General features: G+C 52.2%; 6 protein-coding genes across 6 annotated transcripts; 2 read left to right on the top strand and 4 right to left on the bottom strand.

Annotated features, from left to right (window-relative positions):
• Window positions 1-377: 377 nt before the first annotated feature.
• Window positions 378-2763, bottom strand: N7498_003241 (putative C2H2 transcription factor; the record flags this gene model as incomplete). The annotated part of the gene is made up of 5 exons (XM_058450303.1): window positions 378-769; window positions 826-1121; window positions 1169-1275; window positions 1327-1580; window positions 1629-2763. The coding sequence occupies 5 exons, from the start codon at window positions 2761-2763 to the stop codon at window positions 378-380; spliced, it is 2184 nt and encodes a 727-aa protein (XP_058309765.1).
• A 360-nt stretch (window positions 2764-3123) lies between these two features.
• Window positions 3124-4336, top strand: N7498_003240 (hydroxymethylglutaryl-CoA lyase; the record flags this gene model as incomplete). The annotated part of the gene is made up of 2 exons (XM_058450302.1): window positions 3124-3563; window positions 3613-4336. The coding sequence occupies 2 exons, from the start codon at window positions 3124-3126 to the stop codon at window positions 4334-4336; spliced, it is 1164 nt and encodes a 387-aa protein (XP_058309764.1).
• Window positions 4337-4365: 29 nt separating this feature from the next.
• Window positions 4366-4629, top strand: N7498_003239 (uncharacterized protein; the record flags this gene model as incomplete). The annotated part of the gene is made up of 2 exons (XM_058450301.1): window positions 4366-4411; window positions 4436-4629. The coding sequence occupies 2 exons, from the start codon at window positions 4366-4368 to the stop codon at window positions 4627-4629; spliced, it is 240 nt and encodes a 79-aa protein (XP_058309763.1).
• Window positions 4630-4996: 367 nt separating this feature from the next.
• gel1 (1,3-beta-glucanosyltransferase gel1) lies at window positions 4997-6379 on the bottom strand (the record flags this gene model as incomplete). Its single annotated transcript, XM_058450300.1, has 1 exon — window positions 4997-6379. The coding sequence occupies one exon, from the start codon at window positions 6377-6379 to the stop codon at window positions 4997-4999; it is 1383 nt and encodes a 460-aa protein (XP_058309762.1).
• Window positions 6380-7494: 1115 nt separating this feature from the next.
• On the bottom strand, window positions 7495-9684 carry N7498_003237 (sodium:solute symporter family protein; the record flags this gene model as incomplete). Its single annotated transcript, XM_058450299.1, has 3 exons — window positions 7495-7602; window positions 7668-8734; window positions 8784-9684. The coding sequence occupies 3 exons, from the start codon at window positions 9682-9684 to the stop codon at window positions 7495-7497; spliced, it is 2076 nt and encodes a 691-aa protein (XP_058309761.1).
• Window positions 9685-10369: 685 nt separating this feature from the next.
• On the bottom strand, window positions 10370-12760 carry N7498_003236 (beta-glucosidase; the record flags this gene model as incomplete). Its single annotated transcript, XM_058450298.1, has 4 exons — window positions 10370-11198; window positions 11264-11418; window positions 11472-12188; window positions 12239-12760. 4 exons carry the CDS (start codon window positions 12758-12760, stop codon window positions 10370-10372), a joined length of 2223 nt encoding a protein of 740 aa, XP_058309760.1.
• Window positions 12761-12948: the final 188 nt, after the last annotated feature.

The following is a 12948-nucleotide window of genomic DNA, read 5'->3' as shown; positions in this document are numbered from 1 at the left end:
ACTTGTGGGGACCAGAAAACGTCAAAATTTTGCACAACAGCTTGAAGGCAGGGCGGTAATTGCAGAATATGAGTAGTAGTGTGCCGTATGTGGAGATACACTTGTACACGCATGATTGCAGCCGCATTGTGCGATTGAAACTTGGGTAGCCACGTCGGCTTCGAGTGAGCCGGACCATGTTCAGTACCAAAAGTCGCAGACAAATATTGAGAAGGGAAAATAAAGGGCATCAAAGACCCAAGCACAGCTTCAGAATGAGGGGAGAGTTTGCGAAAGACCTATTGGGTACGTTCCATGTACAGGGGTTGATAGCGATATGGCTTGAGGCTACATAGATATTCACTTGACTTGATAATAGTGCAATTGATATTTGAGTTTTAAAGTTGAAACGTCTGAAGCCCCATGATAAGCTCATTTACCTGTCGCATACTAGTCTGATCGTATTTGTTCAAAATAGGATCCAATGGGCCCTCTCCTAGAGGCCCATAATCATTGCCCTGCAAAGGACCTGGTATGATAAGGCGCTCTGCCATGAGATTGGCAAGAAGCCAATATTCATGACAAAACCGAGAGAAGCCGATCCTCCTCCACATGTTGTCGGGTCGAAGGTGTTGGTCATCGACCGTAATGTGTGGTGAGATGCCGAAAAATGAAGTTGAAGAAAAGAGTTGCCAAACGCTCCGCCAATTGCTCAATGTGTTGCGGACTGGAGTCAGGTTTTGCCAGGTGCTCACTGAGCTGCGATATTGGAAAATCTGAGAGTGAATCGCTAGACAAGACTTTCTGTAAGCGCGTGCTTGTGAACTTGGAGGTGAATTGACGTACCTGATGTCAAGGCAAATAGATTCAGATATCCCAAGTCGGCGAGTGCTTGGCACGTGTCAGGGTATAAGCTGTTCTTTGATAATGACTCAAATGCACCGCGAAATGAGATATCCCAATAGCAGCTGCCAGCTGGAAGGTGAAGCAGAATCTGATTGTGACACTGATCGGCCGTTGGTGCTTGAAAGCAAGCCTCTGGAGATGCCATATGCATCTTCATCTCCTTGATTACCAGGCGAGGCGGCAAATTGTTGAATATGACAAAGGCGGTATCAAGAAGAAAGATCCATGTAAATACCCTTTTAACAGTTAGCATCGGAAGTTCCGAGCCATGATTGATTCATACCGAATGAGCTCCTCACGGACAGCGAATTCTTTCCATTCAAATTCATGCCTAGCTAGTTCGGCGTAATTCAGATGGGTGGCTGTCGCAATTCCAATGTCTCGAGCAGTCTGTGAGTGTAAGAATAATGATCGAAATCATTACTAATGGGGTTTACCTACAGATACTAGTGTGGCGAAACGATAACGGCGGATGCGGCCTTTGCTAGAGTCTGTACCTTCCCAGGTCTGGAAAAGGCAGACTACGAATGCCGCTTGCAAAATCTGAATCTTCCTGCGATGAATGGCAAGGCTGCCAGATGAAGAATTTGGAAGATCACTGTTAAAGTCATCGTCGATGAACACGATCTCTTCCACACAGTTCAGCCACATTCGTGCATCTTCGTTATCTGGCAGCTCTGGTGACACGCATGCCCCTGTATTGGTTTAGCAAGGAATATGGTATTTCCAAGAGTTAAGCTTACCCATAAGGGCCATCGCGGCCACAAGAGCAGGCTTCGCGGACACTGGGTCAAAGGTGGGTCGATGGACAAAGTTAACGTTCGGATGCCAGATGGCCCAGTACATCCCTAGAAACCTGCGTAGATTGCTTGGTGAAAAGAATTGCAGACATGCATTTTTCAGTGCCGCTGACCAGTCAAGCGTCACTGCACTGTTTCGAGGTTTGATCGTCACAACCTCCTGAATGAGCAAGAGTATGTCGTGAGTCTTCAGAGACAGCGGATCACTCAGCCAGTTCATCGGGAAACAATTTTCCGTACTGGAATCACTTATATTATCCAATAAAGGAGGTACTGGGCCCAGAGACAATCCGGATGGCACCGGCTGGTCTGGCATGTTCGCATTCACCGCGTGAAGAGATTCAAACTGCAGCGCAGAGGCAATCTGTTCTCTTTGATCCTGGGTTCCACATTCAAAGCTCAAAACCAAGCCGGTGTTGCTTGTAATTCTGCCGAGAAAATAGAGTGGGTGGTTACTGCTGGCCACTGACAGATCCTCGCGAATGACCCGCCCCAATGGCGGATCAAGAAGCTGAGGCCAGTTCGGGGTAGCCTGCTCAAGGGCACCTGAATTTAATAGATCATCCAGCGAGCTTGCTGCAAACGCCTGCAAATCTTCCGACGTAATACCAAAAGGCAAGGTTATGCCAGCTGATGAAGCAGGGTCTTCCTTTCGATCGCCATCTTTGACAGGTCGGGTCGGATCAAGTATTTGGGTTTGATCTAGGTTTCCGACATTATCAGAGACTGGAGAATAATAGCACAGAATGCCCCTTTTGGCACAGCCTTGGCAGGGATCGTGCGAGCTACACGCTTTCTTCTGGCGGACACAACGATCGCAGGCGCGTCGGCGAGCCCCTGATCTCGGGGTCCCACCATTGCAAGTTCGAACATGACGCTTTAGAACATCGGCTCTCTGAAAAGCTCCATTGCAAGAATTGCATCGGTGTGCCCGCTCTGCCGTATGCGAAGTAGCGTGGCGGGAGAGGTGTTCGCGCCGTTTGTAGCGCCGTGAGCAGGTCGGACATTGGAATTTTCGTGGTGCCGATTGCGCTCCAAGAATTTCTTCCGTTTCTGGACTTGACAACTCCAAAGACATCGTGATAATATCCCTTAATATCGAAGATAATGCGACAAGAGATTCCGAGGTCCTCGGGTTTGTAAAATTGCGGGGGGACCCGCAAATAGAGTTGCCCAGGTCATCAACCCCGGATCTTGATTCGGTACTTGGTATGCATCATTTCATTGGCTAGAGATTTGGCACAAATACTTAGGCTTCCCAGCAAGTGGAGCGCCTGAATTCTGCGGGGCAACTCGGTCCGACGGCACGGAGCCGGGGTCGGAAGGGTAAGATCACATCAGCAAGATAGCTGAGGTCTGGAGAACATTTCATTAAGAACACATTTATTCAAAGATACTATAGCAAATACAATCTATTTTGTACCTCGAGATTGGCGCCATGACAGTGCAAAGTGTTCCGTCCGTCCGAATCGTGGAAGTAGGACCGCGAGATGGTCTTCAAAATATCCGAGATTCGATTCCAACTGCGACCAAGTTGGAATTAATACGCCGGCTTGAGAGTACCGGGCTCAGCACTATTGAGTTAACCTCTGTGGTTTCGTCGAGGGCGATTCCGCAGCTGGCTGATTGCCGTGATGTGCTTGAGAGTTCGGTGGTTAAGCGGCTCATCAGCAAGTCTCATTTGAGACTTCCTGTTCTGGTGCCGAATATTAAGGGGTTGGATATTGCCATTCGACACAGTATTAAGGAGATTGCTGTATTTGTCAGTGCTACCGAGGGGTTCAGCAAGGCCAATATCAACTGCACTGTTGAGCAGGGTATAGAGAGAGCGAGGGATGTAGCGTCTCTGGCCTTGAAATCAAATATCGCTGTCCGAGGGTGAGTCAGTACACTCATAATGTTTATACCTTGCTTCTGACTGCCACAGGTATGTTTCGTGCATATTCGCAGATCCATACACCGGACCCACGCCACTAGCAGCAGTTCTTCGTTGTGTGAAGGAGCTCCTAGATGCAGGATGTTATGAAGTCAGTCTGGGTGACACGCTAGGCGTTGGGTCACCGTTAAATATCCGGACCCTCCTAATATACCTTCTCAACAATGGCATCCCACTCGAGAAACTCGCAGGCCATTTCCACGACACATACGGCCAAGCAGTGGCAAATGTCTGGGAAGCTTACAGCCACGGAATGCGCGTGTTCGATAGCAGCGTAGCCAGTCTCGGGGGTTGTCCCTTCGCCGAAGGAGCCAAAGGCAATGCGGCCTCAGAGGACCTTGTGTATATGTTCCACAATGCCGGTATCAGTACCGGTGTTGATTTGTCAAAGCTGGTGGAAACGGGAGTCTGGATCTCAGAGCAACTCTCAAGGACAAATTCTAGTCGAGCCGGCACAGCGCTTGCGGCTACGAGCAAAGCCACGTTGAATGCGAAGAGCAGGCCTTCCAAGAATTCTTCCCTCCCATGGAACTTCGTCTCCGAAACAGAACGAGCGCAGCTTCACAGATCAAGCGTCATCTTAAATCGCCCCAAAAGCGGAAATGTCTTAACAGCGTCCGTGATATCAGACCTGACTTCCGTGGTCACGGACGGCAGCAAAGGTTCACAACGGCAAGTTCTTCTATACTGGGATGGACCCAGGAAAAGGGAGTAGACCAGTTGCATAGAACGTTCTAACTAGTGATGTCGAGTTCGAGCGGCCGACTGGATTGTTCGAGGCCACTGACCAGTCTCCCAAAGTGAACATTGCCAGTCCGAGTGAACCTGCGACCGCGGAATCTCGTGTCAGATGTTGCTGACAATGCGGAGTATATCGGGAATAGACTGGATGTGTCTCTTGATCGGTTGAAGGTGGCGTCTCCTGATGCGTCTTGCAGGTCGAAGGAGTTTATCTTGGGCCCATGCTGGGGAAGAGGAACTAATGGATGGGATCAGAGGTTTGTTTGAAGCAATGATGGGTCCGGGCGCTGATGGTGCGCATGGTGTGAAGCAGTTTCAGGCGAGAAGGAGGGAGGGTTGGGATGTCTTACCTCCCGAGGATGTCGAAATTCCAGCTGTAGAAATCCAGAGAGTTCACCACATGACATGTTTCTACAACAAACTACAAGCAACGAGGAAGATATTCCAGTGACCTGAAAAGGTGGCGGGTATTATTCTCTGCTGTACACTCTCAAAATAAACCTCCGTGAATCAATAATAGCCACACTGGCCAACCCAGCCAAGGGAGCGAAGATCATCGCCCCATAAGAAATGCAAATACGCCGTGTGAATGAAGAAGCCGGCGATCAACGAGAACTTGGGATGTCTGATAGTTTTACAGAAGAATGAGACCGGCGCCGAAGACGCTGGACAGAACGGTCACGAGACCGACGGCAATGGGGGCGAAGCTCAGGTGAGGAGCCTGGAAACCGGCAGAGGCAGCGTTGGTGTGGGTGCTGGTAGAGCTACCACCGGAGGAGCTGCCGGAGCCGGAGCCGGAGCCGGAGCCAGGAGAGGCGGTGGCAGTGGACTGCGTGCCGGCGTTTTGGCTACCCTTGCCGCTGAAGCCCTCGCCTTTACCAGCACCGCTAGTCAGGTACTTCTTGGCGGGAGAGGGAATAGCGGGCAGGGCATCACCCTCAACATCCCAGTTGGGGGCGTTCTTCGCCGGGCAGCCGCTAGCACCACCAGTGCTGTTGTACTCGCCGTCCCCGGTGGGGTTGTTGGTCTTCTGGAAGGCAGTCTTCAGGGCGTCGTAGTCGGGCAGCTCCTTGACGGAGTCGCCGTTGATCTCGACCAGACCGTAGTGGCTGGCCTCTTCGGAGTACTCGTAGACGAGACCACCAGAGTAGACACCGGTCATCTTGGTGGAGTAGAGAGCGCTGACCTCCTCGAACTTACGGGTGTTGGTGTTGCAGCCGTATTCGGAGAGGAAGAGAGGAATACCGTAGCCGGTGAAGTTCTTGACCTTCTGGTCCCAGCCAGAAATCTGGAAAGAGGAGGGGTCGCACCAGGAGTAGTCATTGAAGGCGAAGAAGTCACTGCGCTCGTCTTCGGTACCGCAGTTCATGTACTCGGCCATCTCCAGACGGTTGGTGTCAATATCGGCAGCGGAGTAACCGACGGGAACCTTGCGCAGATTGTTACCAGCCAGGAAAGAACGGATGTCACGAGTGACAGCCTTGACGTAAGGAGCAGCGGCCGAGGATGGACCGTCGTTGATGACCTCGTTACCGGAGAAGAAGGCCAGAGTGTTGTCGTACTTGGCGAACATCTGGACCGTGGCGAAGATGTACTGAAGGTAGACGTCGTTGTAGGAAGCCTTGGGATCAGCACGGTTGATGGAGTACTTGGGAGTGTTGACATCCAACACCAGGTAGATCCCGGCGTCGGCCAGGGCATTCATGCACTCATCGTGGTCCTGGGAGTTGTCGACGGAGTACACACGGATGGTGTTGAGGCCGAGGTCTTGGAACTTCTTGATGTCACGCTTGCAGCCATCGACATCGGCGATGGGATCGGCGAGCTTGGAGGAGCCGCCGGGCTGGTAGTCAACACCGCGGATATAGAAACGGTCGTCGCCCTTGAAGAAGGCATTGCCCTTGACGGTGATGGGGGTGATACCGCTACCACGCTTCTCAGTGTTGGAGGGGGCACCGAGGACGGTGGAGACGCCCAGAGTGAGGGCGGTTGCGAGAGAGGCGACGGAGGCCTTCATAATGTCGATGTCGGTGATAGGGGGTATTATTCAAAAAGGAAGAAATGGCGTAGATGAAGAACGAATGTCGAAAAGAGCCGGAAGCCACCAAGTAACGAACGAATGACTGGTGAAAAGAATAAGGAAGGAACGAGGGTGAGCGAAGAACGTAGGGATGAAGGGGGAGGAAGTCGGGCTTGTCCCTGTTATACGATACACAAACCAAGCCCAAGTCCCTGATCGGCCCAGAAGGTCTCAGCAAGGATAGGCCAAGACCCTGTGGGATTCATGATGCGTTGATTGGCAGGCACAAGTTGTCAAACAGAAGTCCACCGGCTGCATAACCTCCGACTGGTCGATCGTCGAGCAAGGGGGCGCAGGGATGGAGCAGTGGAGATGCAGGACCCGACGTTGGGTATGATGTCCAGTCCCTTTGGTCCTTTCGATGGTCTGTTTTAAAGTGGTACCGTGGATCGGGACGGTGCTGTCTATTTACGTCCTCAATCACGCATCCTCCGCACCACATGCCGTTCCTAAACACTGTACTTGATCAACTCAATTGCTGCAAGTCCCTGAAAATGACATCGGCTTGGCGATAACGCGCCTCTTGGCAGTGGAGACGCCGATCACAACCCACGAAATCTTCAGCATCTCCAGGGAATGTGTTTCACACTTCACCTGCAGTTCTCCGGAGTAGAATTGGCGAACTGAGAAAATGTGTTGGATCCCTCCCGTGCTCCTTTTCCCTACCCCGTACTGGGTACGGAGGGCAACCTGCAGACTGAGACATGTGTTGCCACGGTACGCCTCGCGCCTCGGCGTGTACTCCGCCGTTGATGTATCGGGAGATGCATCCGCCACGGTGGATCCAAAGCCCTGTCTCGCCCTTTGTGCCAATCTGAATCTAGAAATTTGGGCACAAATTCAGTCGGTGGATCTCCCCCGGACTCGTCATTCGTTCGATGGCCCGTCCGTCTCCATCAAGGGTCTTGGCGTTCGTCCAACCAGAAGTACCAGGCTGCAAAATACAGTACAGTACATCTCGGAATCAAGCGTGGTGGGTGTCTACAGAACGGTGAAGTACATGAATGGCAGAGAATGAGATCTGGATCTAAGTGAATCGGGTATTCTTCGGTTCAGGCCCCCAGATCATCTACCCGCCGCGGCTTCCGATGCCCAAACACCGCCTGAAGATCCGCCCACATCCCCTTCGCTATGCTTCGCAGAGCTCCCATACTTTCAACCTGGTAAGAGTCAGCATTTTGGTCCTCAGTTTCCACCGTGTTTCAGGGGTATGGGGTCCACTAACCACGGGGTACACAACGCAGATCACCACACTAGTCCAAACCCAAATAAACGAGACCACCACCCAGCCCGTAAAGAACGATTTACTATAGACATAGCTTGTGCCGAACAGAGTGAATGGAACCAAAATCACTGCTCCGAAAATGAAGATTCCGTTAGCTGCCCACGCGATACGCTCTCCCCTCTTGACCAGGACGGGATCCATGGGTTCGGTGTTGTTGAATTCGAGATAGTCGACTAGTTCGTTTCTGACCGGGACTGGAGGGGCGAGCTCGTCGGGTGTATGTGACGTGCTCACCGGTTCCTTGGCTTCTGCCCCTTCGTTGTTCTCTTCTTCCCTGGCTCCTTCATGCTTGGCAGCTTGCTCAGACGGGATGCCAGTAAGGGCATTCATTTCTGGGGATGCGTGCTTCTTTGGGAACACGAAGGTCAGAAAGACCGCCATGATAAAACCTACGCCAAAGGACGCCAAGTTTCCTGCCAAGGCATTGGTCGTGTCGCCCGTCGTGGCTACATTGATAGCCCCGGAGCGTTTCCACGTTGTCACAAACCAGACAACAAGGCCAGAGAGGAAGCCGACCCAGGGTGCACTGACTGCAGCGACTGTAGACATGGGCTTCCACAGGAGGATCATTCCAACTGGGAGCGATGCACCACCGACGATGACACCCAGCACGGTCAGCAGCCAGGTTAGGTTGATTCCAACGGCATTGAGAATGCAGCAAAACGCAGCCAACACAATTGCATAGAACGCAATCGCCCAGTGACTGACCTTGACCAAGGTCTCCGAGCTGGTGTCAGGTCGGTAGTATGTCTTGTACACATCGAAGGTCAGAAGCGACGAGACAGCGATTAACTCGGCGGATGTGGAGCTGGTCACAGCCATGAAGAGCAGGATCAGCATCAATACGGCGCCGCCCTTTCCGAGAAGCGTGATTGCGGTTGCTGGAGCAGAGAGACCCGCATTGGTCTGCTCAGTGGATAGAGGACTCGGGAAAGTAGGGAAGTTTGGATTGCTCGTCAAAGCCGCACAGCCCAGGCCCATGACTGTCGCAAAGCCAAAGGGAATTCCTGACCCTATCAGCAATTGTGGGTTAAATGCAGAAGATTCACCACTCACCATACCAGGCAATCCCACCCAGAATATATGCCTTGACAGAGCTCTCGGGCTTCGAAGCAATAGCTCGCTGCCAGTATGCCTGGTCCAGCCACACGGTCGTGAACCCAGCCACAAAGAGATCAAATGCAAAGATCAAGCCTCCAACCGATCGAAAAGCCAGATACGACCCGTCCGTGTTCCGTTCGATCGGCATAGTCTTCGACGCATCCTGCAGAAGGTCATAAAGCTTCGCCGGGCTACCCACAATATCACTGGTGGCAACCATCGAAAACCCGAACACCAGAATAGCAATGAACAGAATGACCGTGTGCGTGTAATCAGCAATGAATGTTGACCGCAACCCACCGGCAATAACGTACGCCGCAACCACAAGAGGAATCAAAAACACCGCCGCATACACATTCATGCCCGTCAACGCACCGACGACCTGCGCCCCACCCAGCACCAAACACGCCCCAACGAGCATGTTTGTCGCAAGGCCATAGTACAGGTACGTAACATGCGCAATCTTACCATGACGCGACAACACAATCTCCGGCATGGTATGGGCACCGGGCGCATTGGCCTTGATCTTAATAGCGATCAAAGCAAACATGAGGATCTGCAGGGTACCCATAGCGCCATACCACATGGGTCCACAGACACCATAGCTATATCCGAACGTGGAACTTGTAAGGAGTGTTGCAGACCACGTCCATGAGGATACGATGCCGGCGCTGATGAGGCCCGGTTTGACGGATCGAGAGGCCGTGTTGAATTCCTCGGCTTTGTGTGTTGAGAATTGGGTGTAGCGGTTTTGTAGCCAGGTCAGCCCGAGCATGAATAAGGCGAAGATTCCTCCGATGCCGATTACGATGCCGTAGCCGGCTCCTGGTGGGAGGACTTGGAGGTCGTTGCCCATGTTGGCAATGGGTCCACGGGTGGAATTATGGTACAAAGAACTGATAAGAGCACTCTTAGGGAGGGCCCCTTTTTGTATTCAATGGTATATCTACAGGGATGTGCAGGTGGCCATACAGCGTGCTTATCGACTTAACTCCGCAGATAAGCGCCGGAAGGTAGGATTGATAGTCCCTGTCGTGAACTTACCCCAACATCTCGTTGGGGTAGGTGATAAGGGTGTCCGCATCATTGCCTGGTTGGGAGGGATATGGTTGGGGCATTCCCTCTCGTGATAAGTCCTATGAAATCATTTGTTCTATCATGGGAGCATTTATCGCGATTCATCCTGAGCGCGGTCGCTGAGCGACTTACTGGCTACCCCAAATGTATACCAGCACGGTTATAGAGTCGGAATACGAAAACTATAATTTCGCGGCCTATCTCAGGTCTTTCCTGGGGATTATTTGTCGCTTGATGGAGACGGGAATTCTTTTCAGCAACGGAACGCTTTATCTTCCCATATTACGCGGCAAAAACAGGTATTTTGCTGGATATTTATCATCATTTGGTTCATGGAATATGTTCTCTTGTTATTGATCATAGGATGACTGCTCCAGCAGGACGCCCGGGATACTACTGCCCATGTATGAAAGGTGCAGTCAAATTATCAACATGTGTTTATTAATCCGGGCCTTTTCAAAAAATTAAAACCACCGCCCTCGAACAGTGAATGATCCCTCCTGCCGAATATCCCGACTAGAGCTACCGACATAGACACGGAAGGTACCAACAGGTATGACCCATTTTTGCATCTTCACATCCCAGTAGCTCAAATCACGTCGAGTAAGCGCAAAGGCAGCCACGCCTGACTGCATTGGCTGAAGCCACAGCTTCTGGAATCCGCGCAACTGCTTTGGCGGGCTCCATGGAGCAGAGTACGGAAGACCGATATAAAGCTGGGCAACCTCGGCACCAGCGACAGAACCACTATTCAGGACGTGGGTTATGATAGTGCCCACGCGCTCGAACAGCTCTGAAGGACCGCCGGGAATGACTTTGCCAGTCGAGGGGCCAGCTCTGGCAGATACCAAAATAGAGATGCCGCTATACTCAAAGGTAGTGTATGAAAGACCAAACCCGAACTCGTAGCGAGGCATGAGACCGTTCTCGTCGAAATGGCGGTAATCAATAAAGATGCTCTCTTTGAAATCGTCAACCTCGGCGTTGACCCAGCCGGTGCCGTAGTCGCTGCGCTGCTTGGCAATCGTGTAGGGGCGCTTCCCGCTGGGAGAAACTTTACCGTATAGTACGTCGGTCAGGGCACTTCCGCTTTCTTGGCCTGGTAATCCGGCCCACACGATAGCCTTGACTGATGGTTCGGCGAAAATGGTTTCTAAGATCACGGGGCCCACGCTGTGCACGACTACGATGACGTTTTTGTTCACAGCTGCCACGGCTTGGACGAGCTTGTTGCCATCGTGCCAGGGGTCAAGGTTGTTCCTGTCACCCTTGTTGCCTTCCACTGTGATGAATCTGTAATTCGAGGATAATTAATTGTAAGTACGTTTCAGGCGATACATGTCACAGGTCTGACTTACCCTTCACCGGAGTCGGAATTGATGAAAACCACCGCAGTCTCGGCTACCGCCGCCGCCGAAGCAGCTGCAGCAGTGTCATCGGTGGTGCTTGGAATGACCTGGGTGCCGGTCCGTTCGGATTGCGCCAGAATGGCATGGAGTGGACCGATAAGATACTAATTAGACGAGTTAGCTTTAGAGGTGGGAATTCACGATGATGATAACATACCGGGAATTGGGCGGTGCCGCTACCCCATCCCATCGCTAGCGTGCCATTATCGCAGCCACGATCACTGCACGCATTCGGTCCATCTGGGTTGACGATGGCATCCGAGCCGATGACGGCCAGGCTTCTGGGTCGTCGAAGAGGCAAAGCCCCCTCTTCGTTCTTCAAAAGGATAATCGAGTCGCGGGCAACGCTGCGGACAACAGCAGCATGGTCATCCGTCACGTCGACACTGGCTTTGCCACCGTTCCAAGAACTGAAAGATACTTCCGGGTACTCCTCGTCTTGATCAACGAGATACCATGCGGCCAGAATACGGGTGACCATATCGTCGAGGCGAGACTGAGGAACTGAGCCATTGTCTATAGCCTTCTGTAGATTTGGACCCCAGAAGATGCTGCCGGGTGGGGAGCTGAAATCGCTTCCGGGCATGGTCATGTCCAATCCAGCCAACGCACTCTTGACGGTAGTATGCTGCGCATTCCAATCGCTCATAATGTAGCCCCGGAAGCCAAGCTCGCTTTTCATGAGCTTGTTCAAGATGGCATGGCTCTCGCAGGCCCAAGTCTCATTTACCTTGTTATACGAGCACATCACCGAGGCGACATTTGCCTTGACTGCGTTCATGAACGGCCACACGTAAAGCTCATGCGCCGCACGATCATCAATATTGGAACTAATGGTCTCTCGGTTATGTTCCTGCTCATTGCCAAGCCAGTGCTGTTCATGGAGTCAGAAAAGTCCCCCATGTGATAGAGTGTCTCACATACTTTGGCGCATGCTTGGACGCCCGAGTCCTGCATGCCTTGAATGGTCTCCTCCATCGCAACCCCGCTGAGATAAGGGTCAACAGAGAACCCCTCCCAGTTTCTACCCCCGCCGGGATTCTTTCCAAGGGGCCCTGCAACTGGTCCAAGCTGCACATTGACGCCAAGTCCCTTGGCCTCCGCACCCAACGCGGCACCGCGGGCGTACATCAGGTTGCGATCCCAAGTTGCACCGGCGTTAATACCCGCTGGGAAAGCCGTGACGGGGTTTGCAAATCGTACACCCAGAGGCGAGTCCTGCAGACATAATGACGGGTATCCAATAGACTCGGCAGCGTACGTGTTGCCGACACAGGGACCACCTTTCCAGGTCACACCCGTCACGATGCCGACTTTCTCGGTCTGGTTGAGCTTCTGCAGGGCTTCTAGAGCTTTCAAATAGGCCACATCCCACCCAGAGCTCCCCAAGCCGTAGGCCTGGACAGCTGTGGTAGTTGCCAGAACACAGAGAAGAAGATGCTGCATGAGGAAGGGGCTGCAGGTTGTCGTGCATCGAGACCACCAAGGTCTGGAAAGGTTCGCCCTTTATAACATCCTGCTTCACCTACCCAAAGTTACCGGTTTGAAATTGCTTCAAAGCCCAGGCCCTTCAATTTAGACTCTATCCGCTCGGACAAATTTCTAAATCCTTTAACTCCTACATGACCACCAGA

Source organism: Penicillium cinerascens, assembly GCF_028974065.1.
Source record: "Penicillium cinerascens strain IBT 15544 chromosome Unknown contig_24_segment0_segment0, whole genome shotgun sequence".
NCBI lineage: Eukaryota > Fungi > Ascomycota > Eurotiomycetes > Eurotiales > Aspergillaceae > Penicillium > Penicillium cinerascens.
This window is presented reverse-complemented; position numbering and strand designations above follow the sequence as displayed.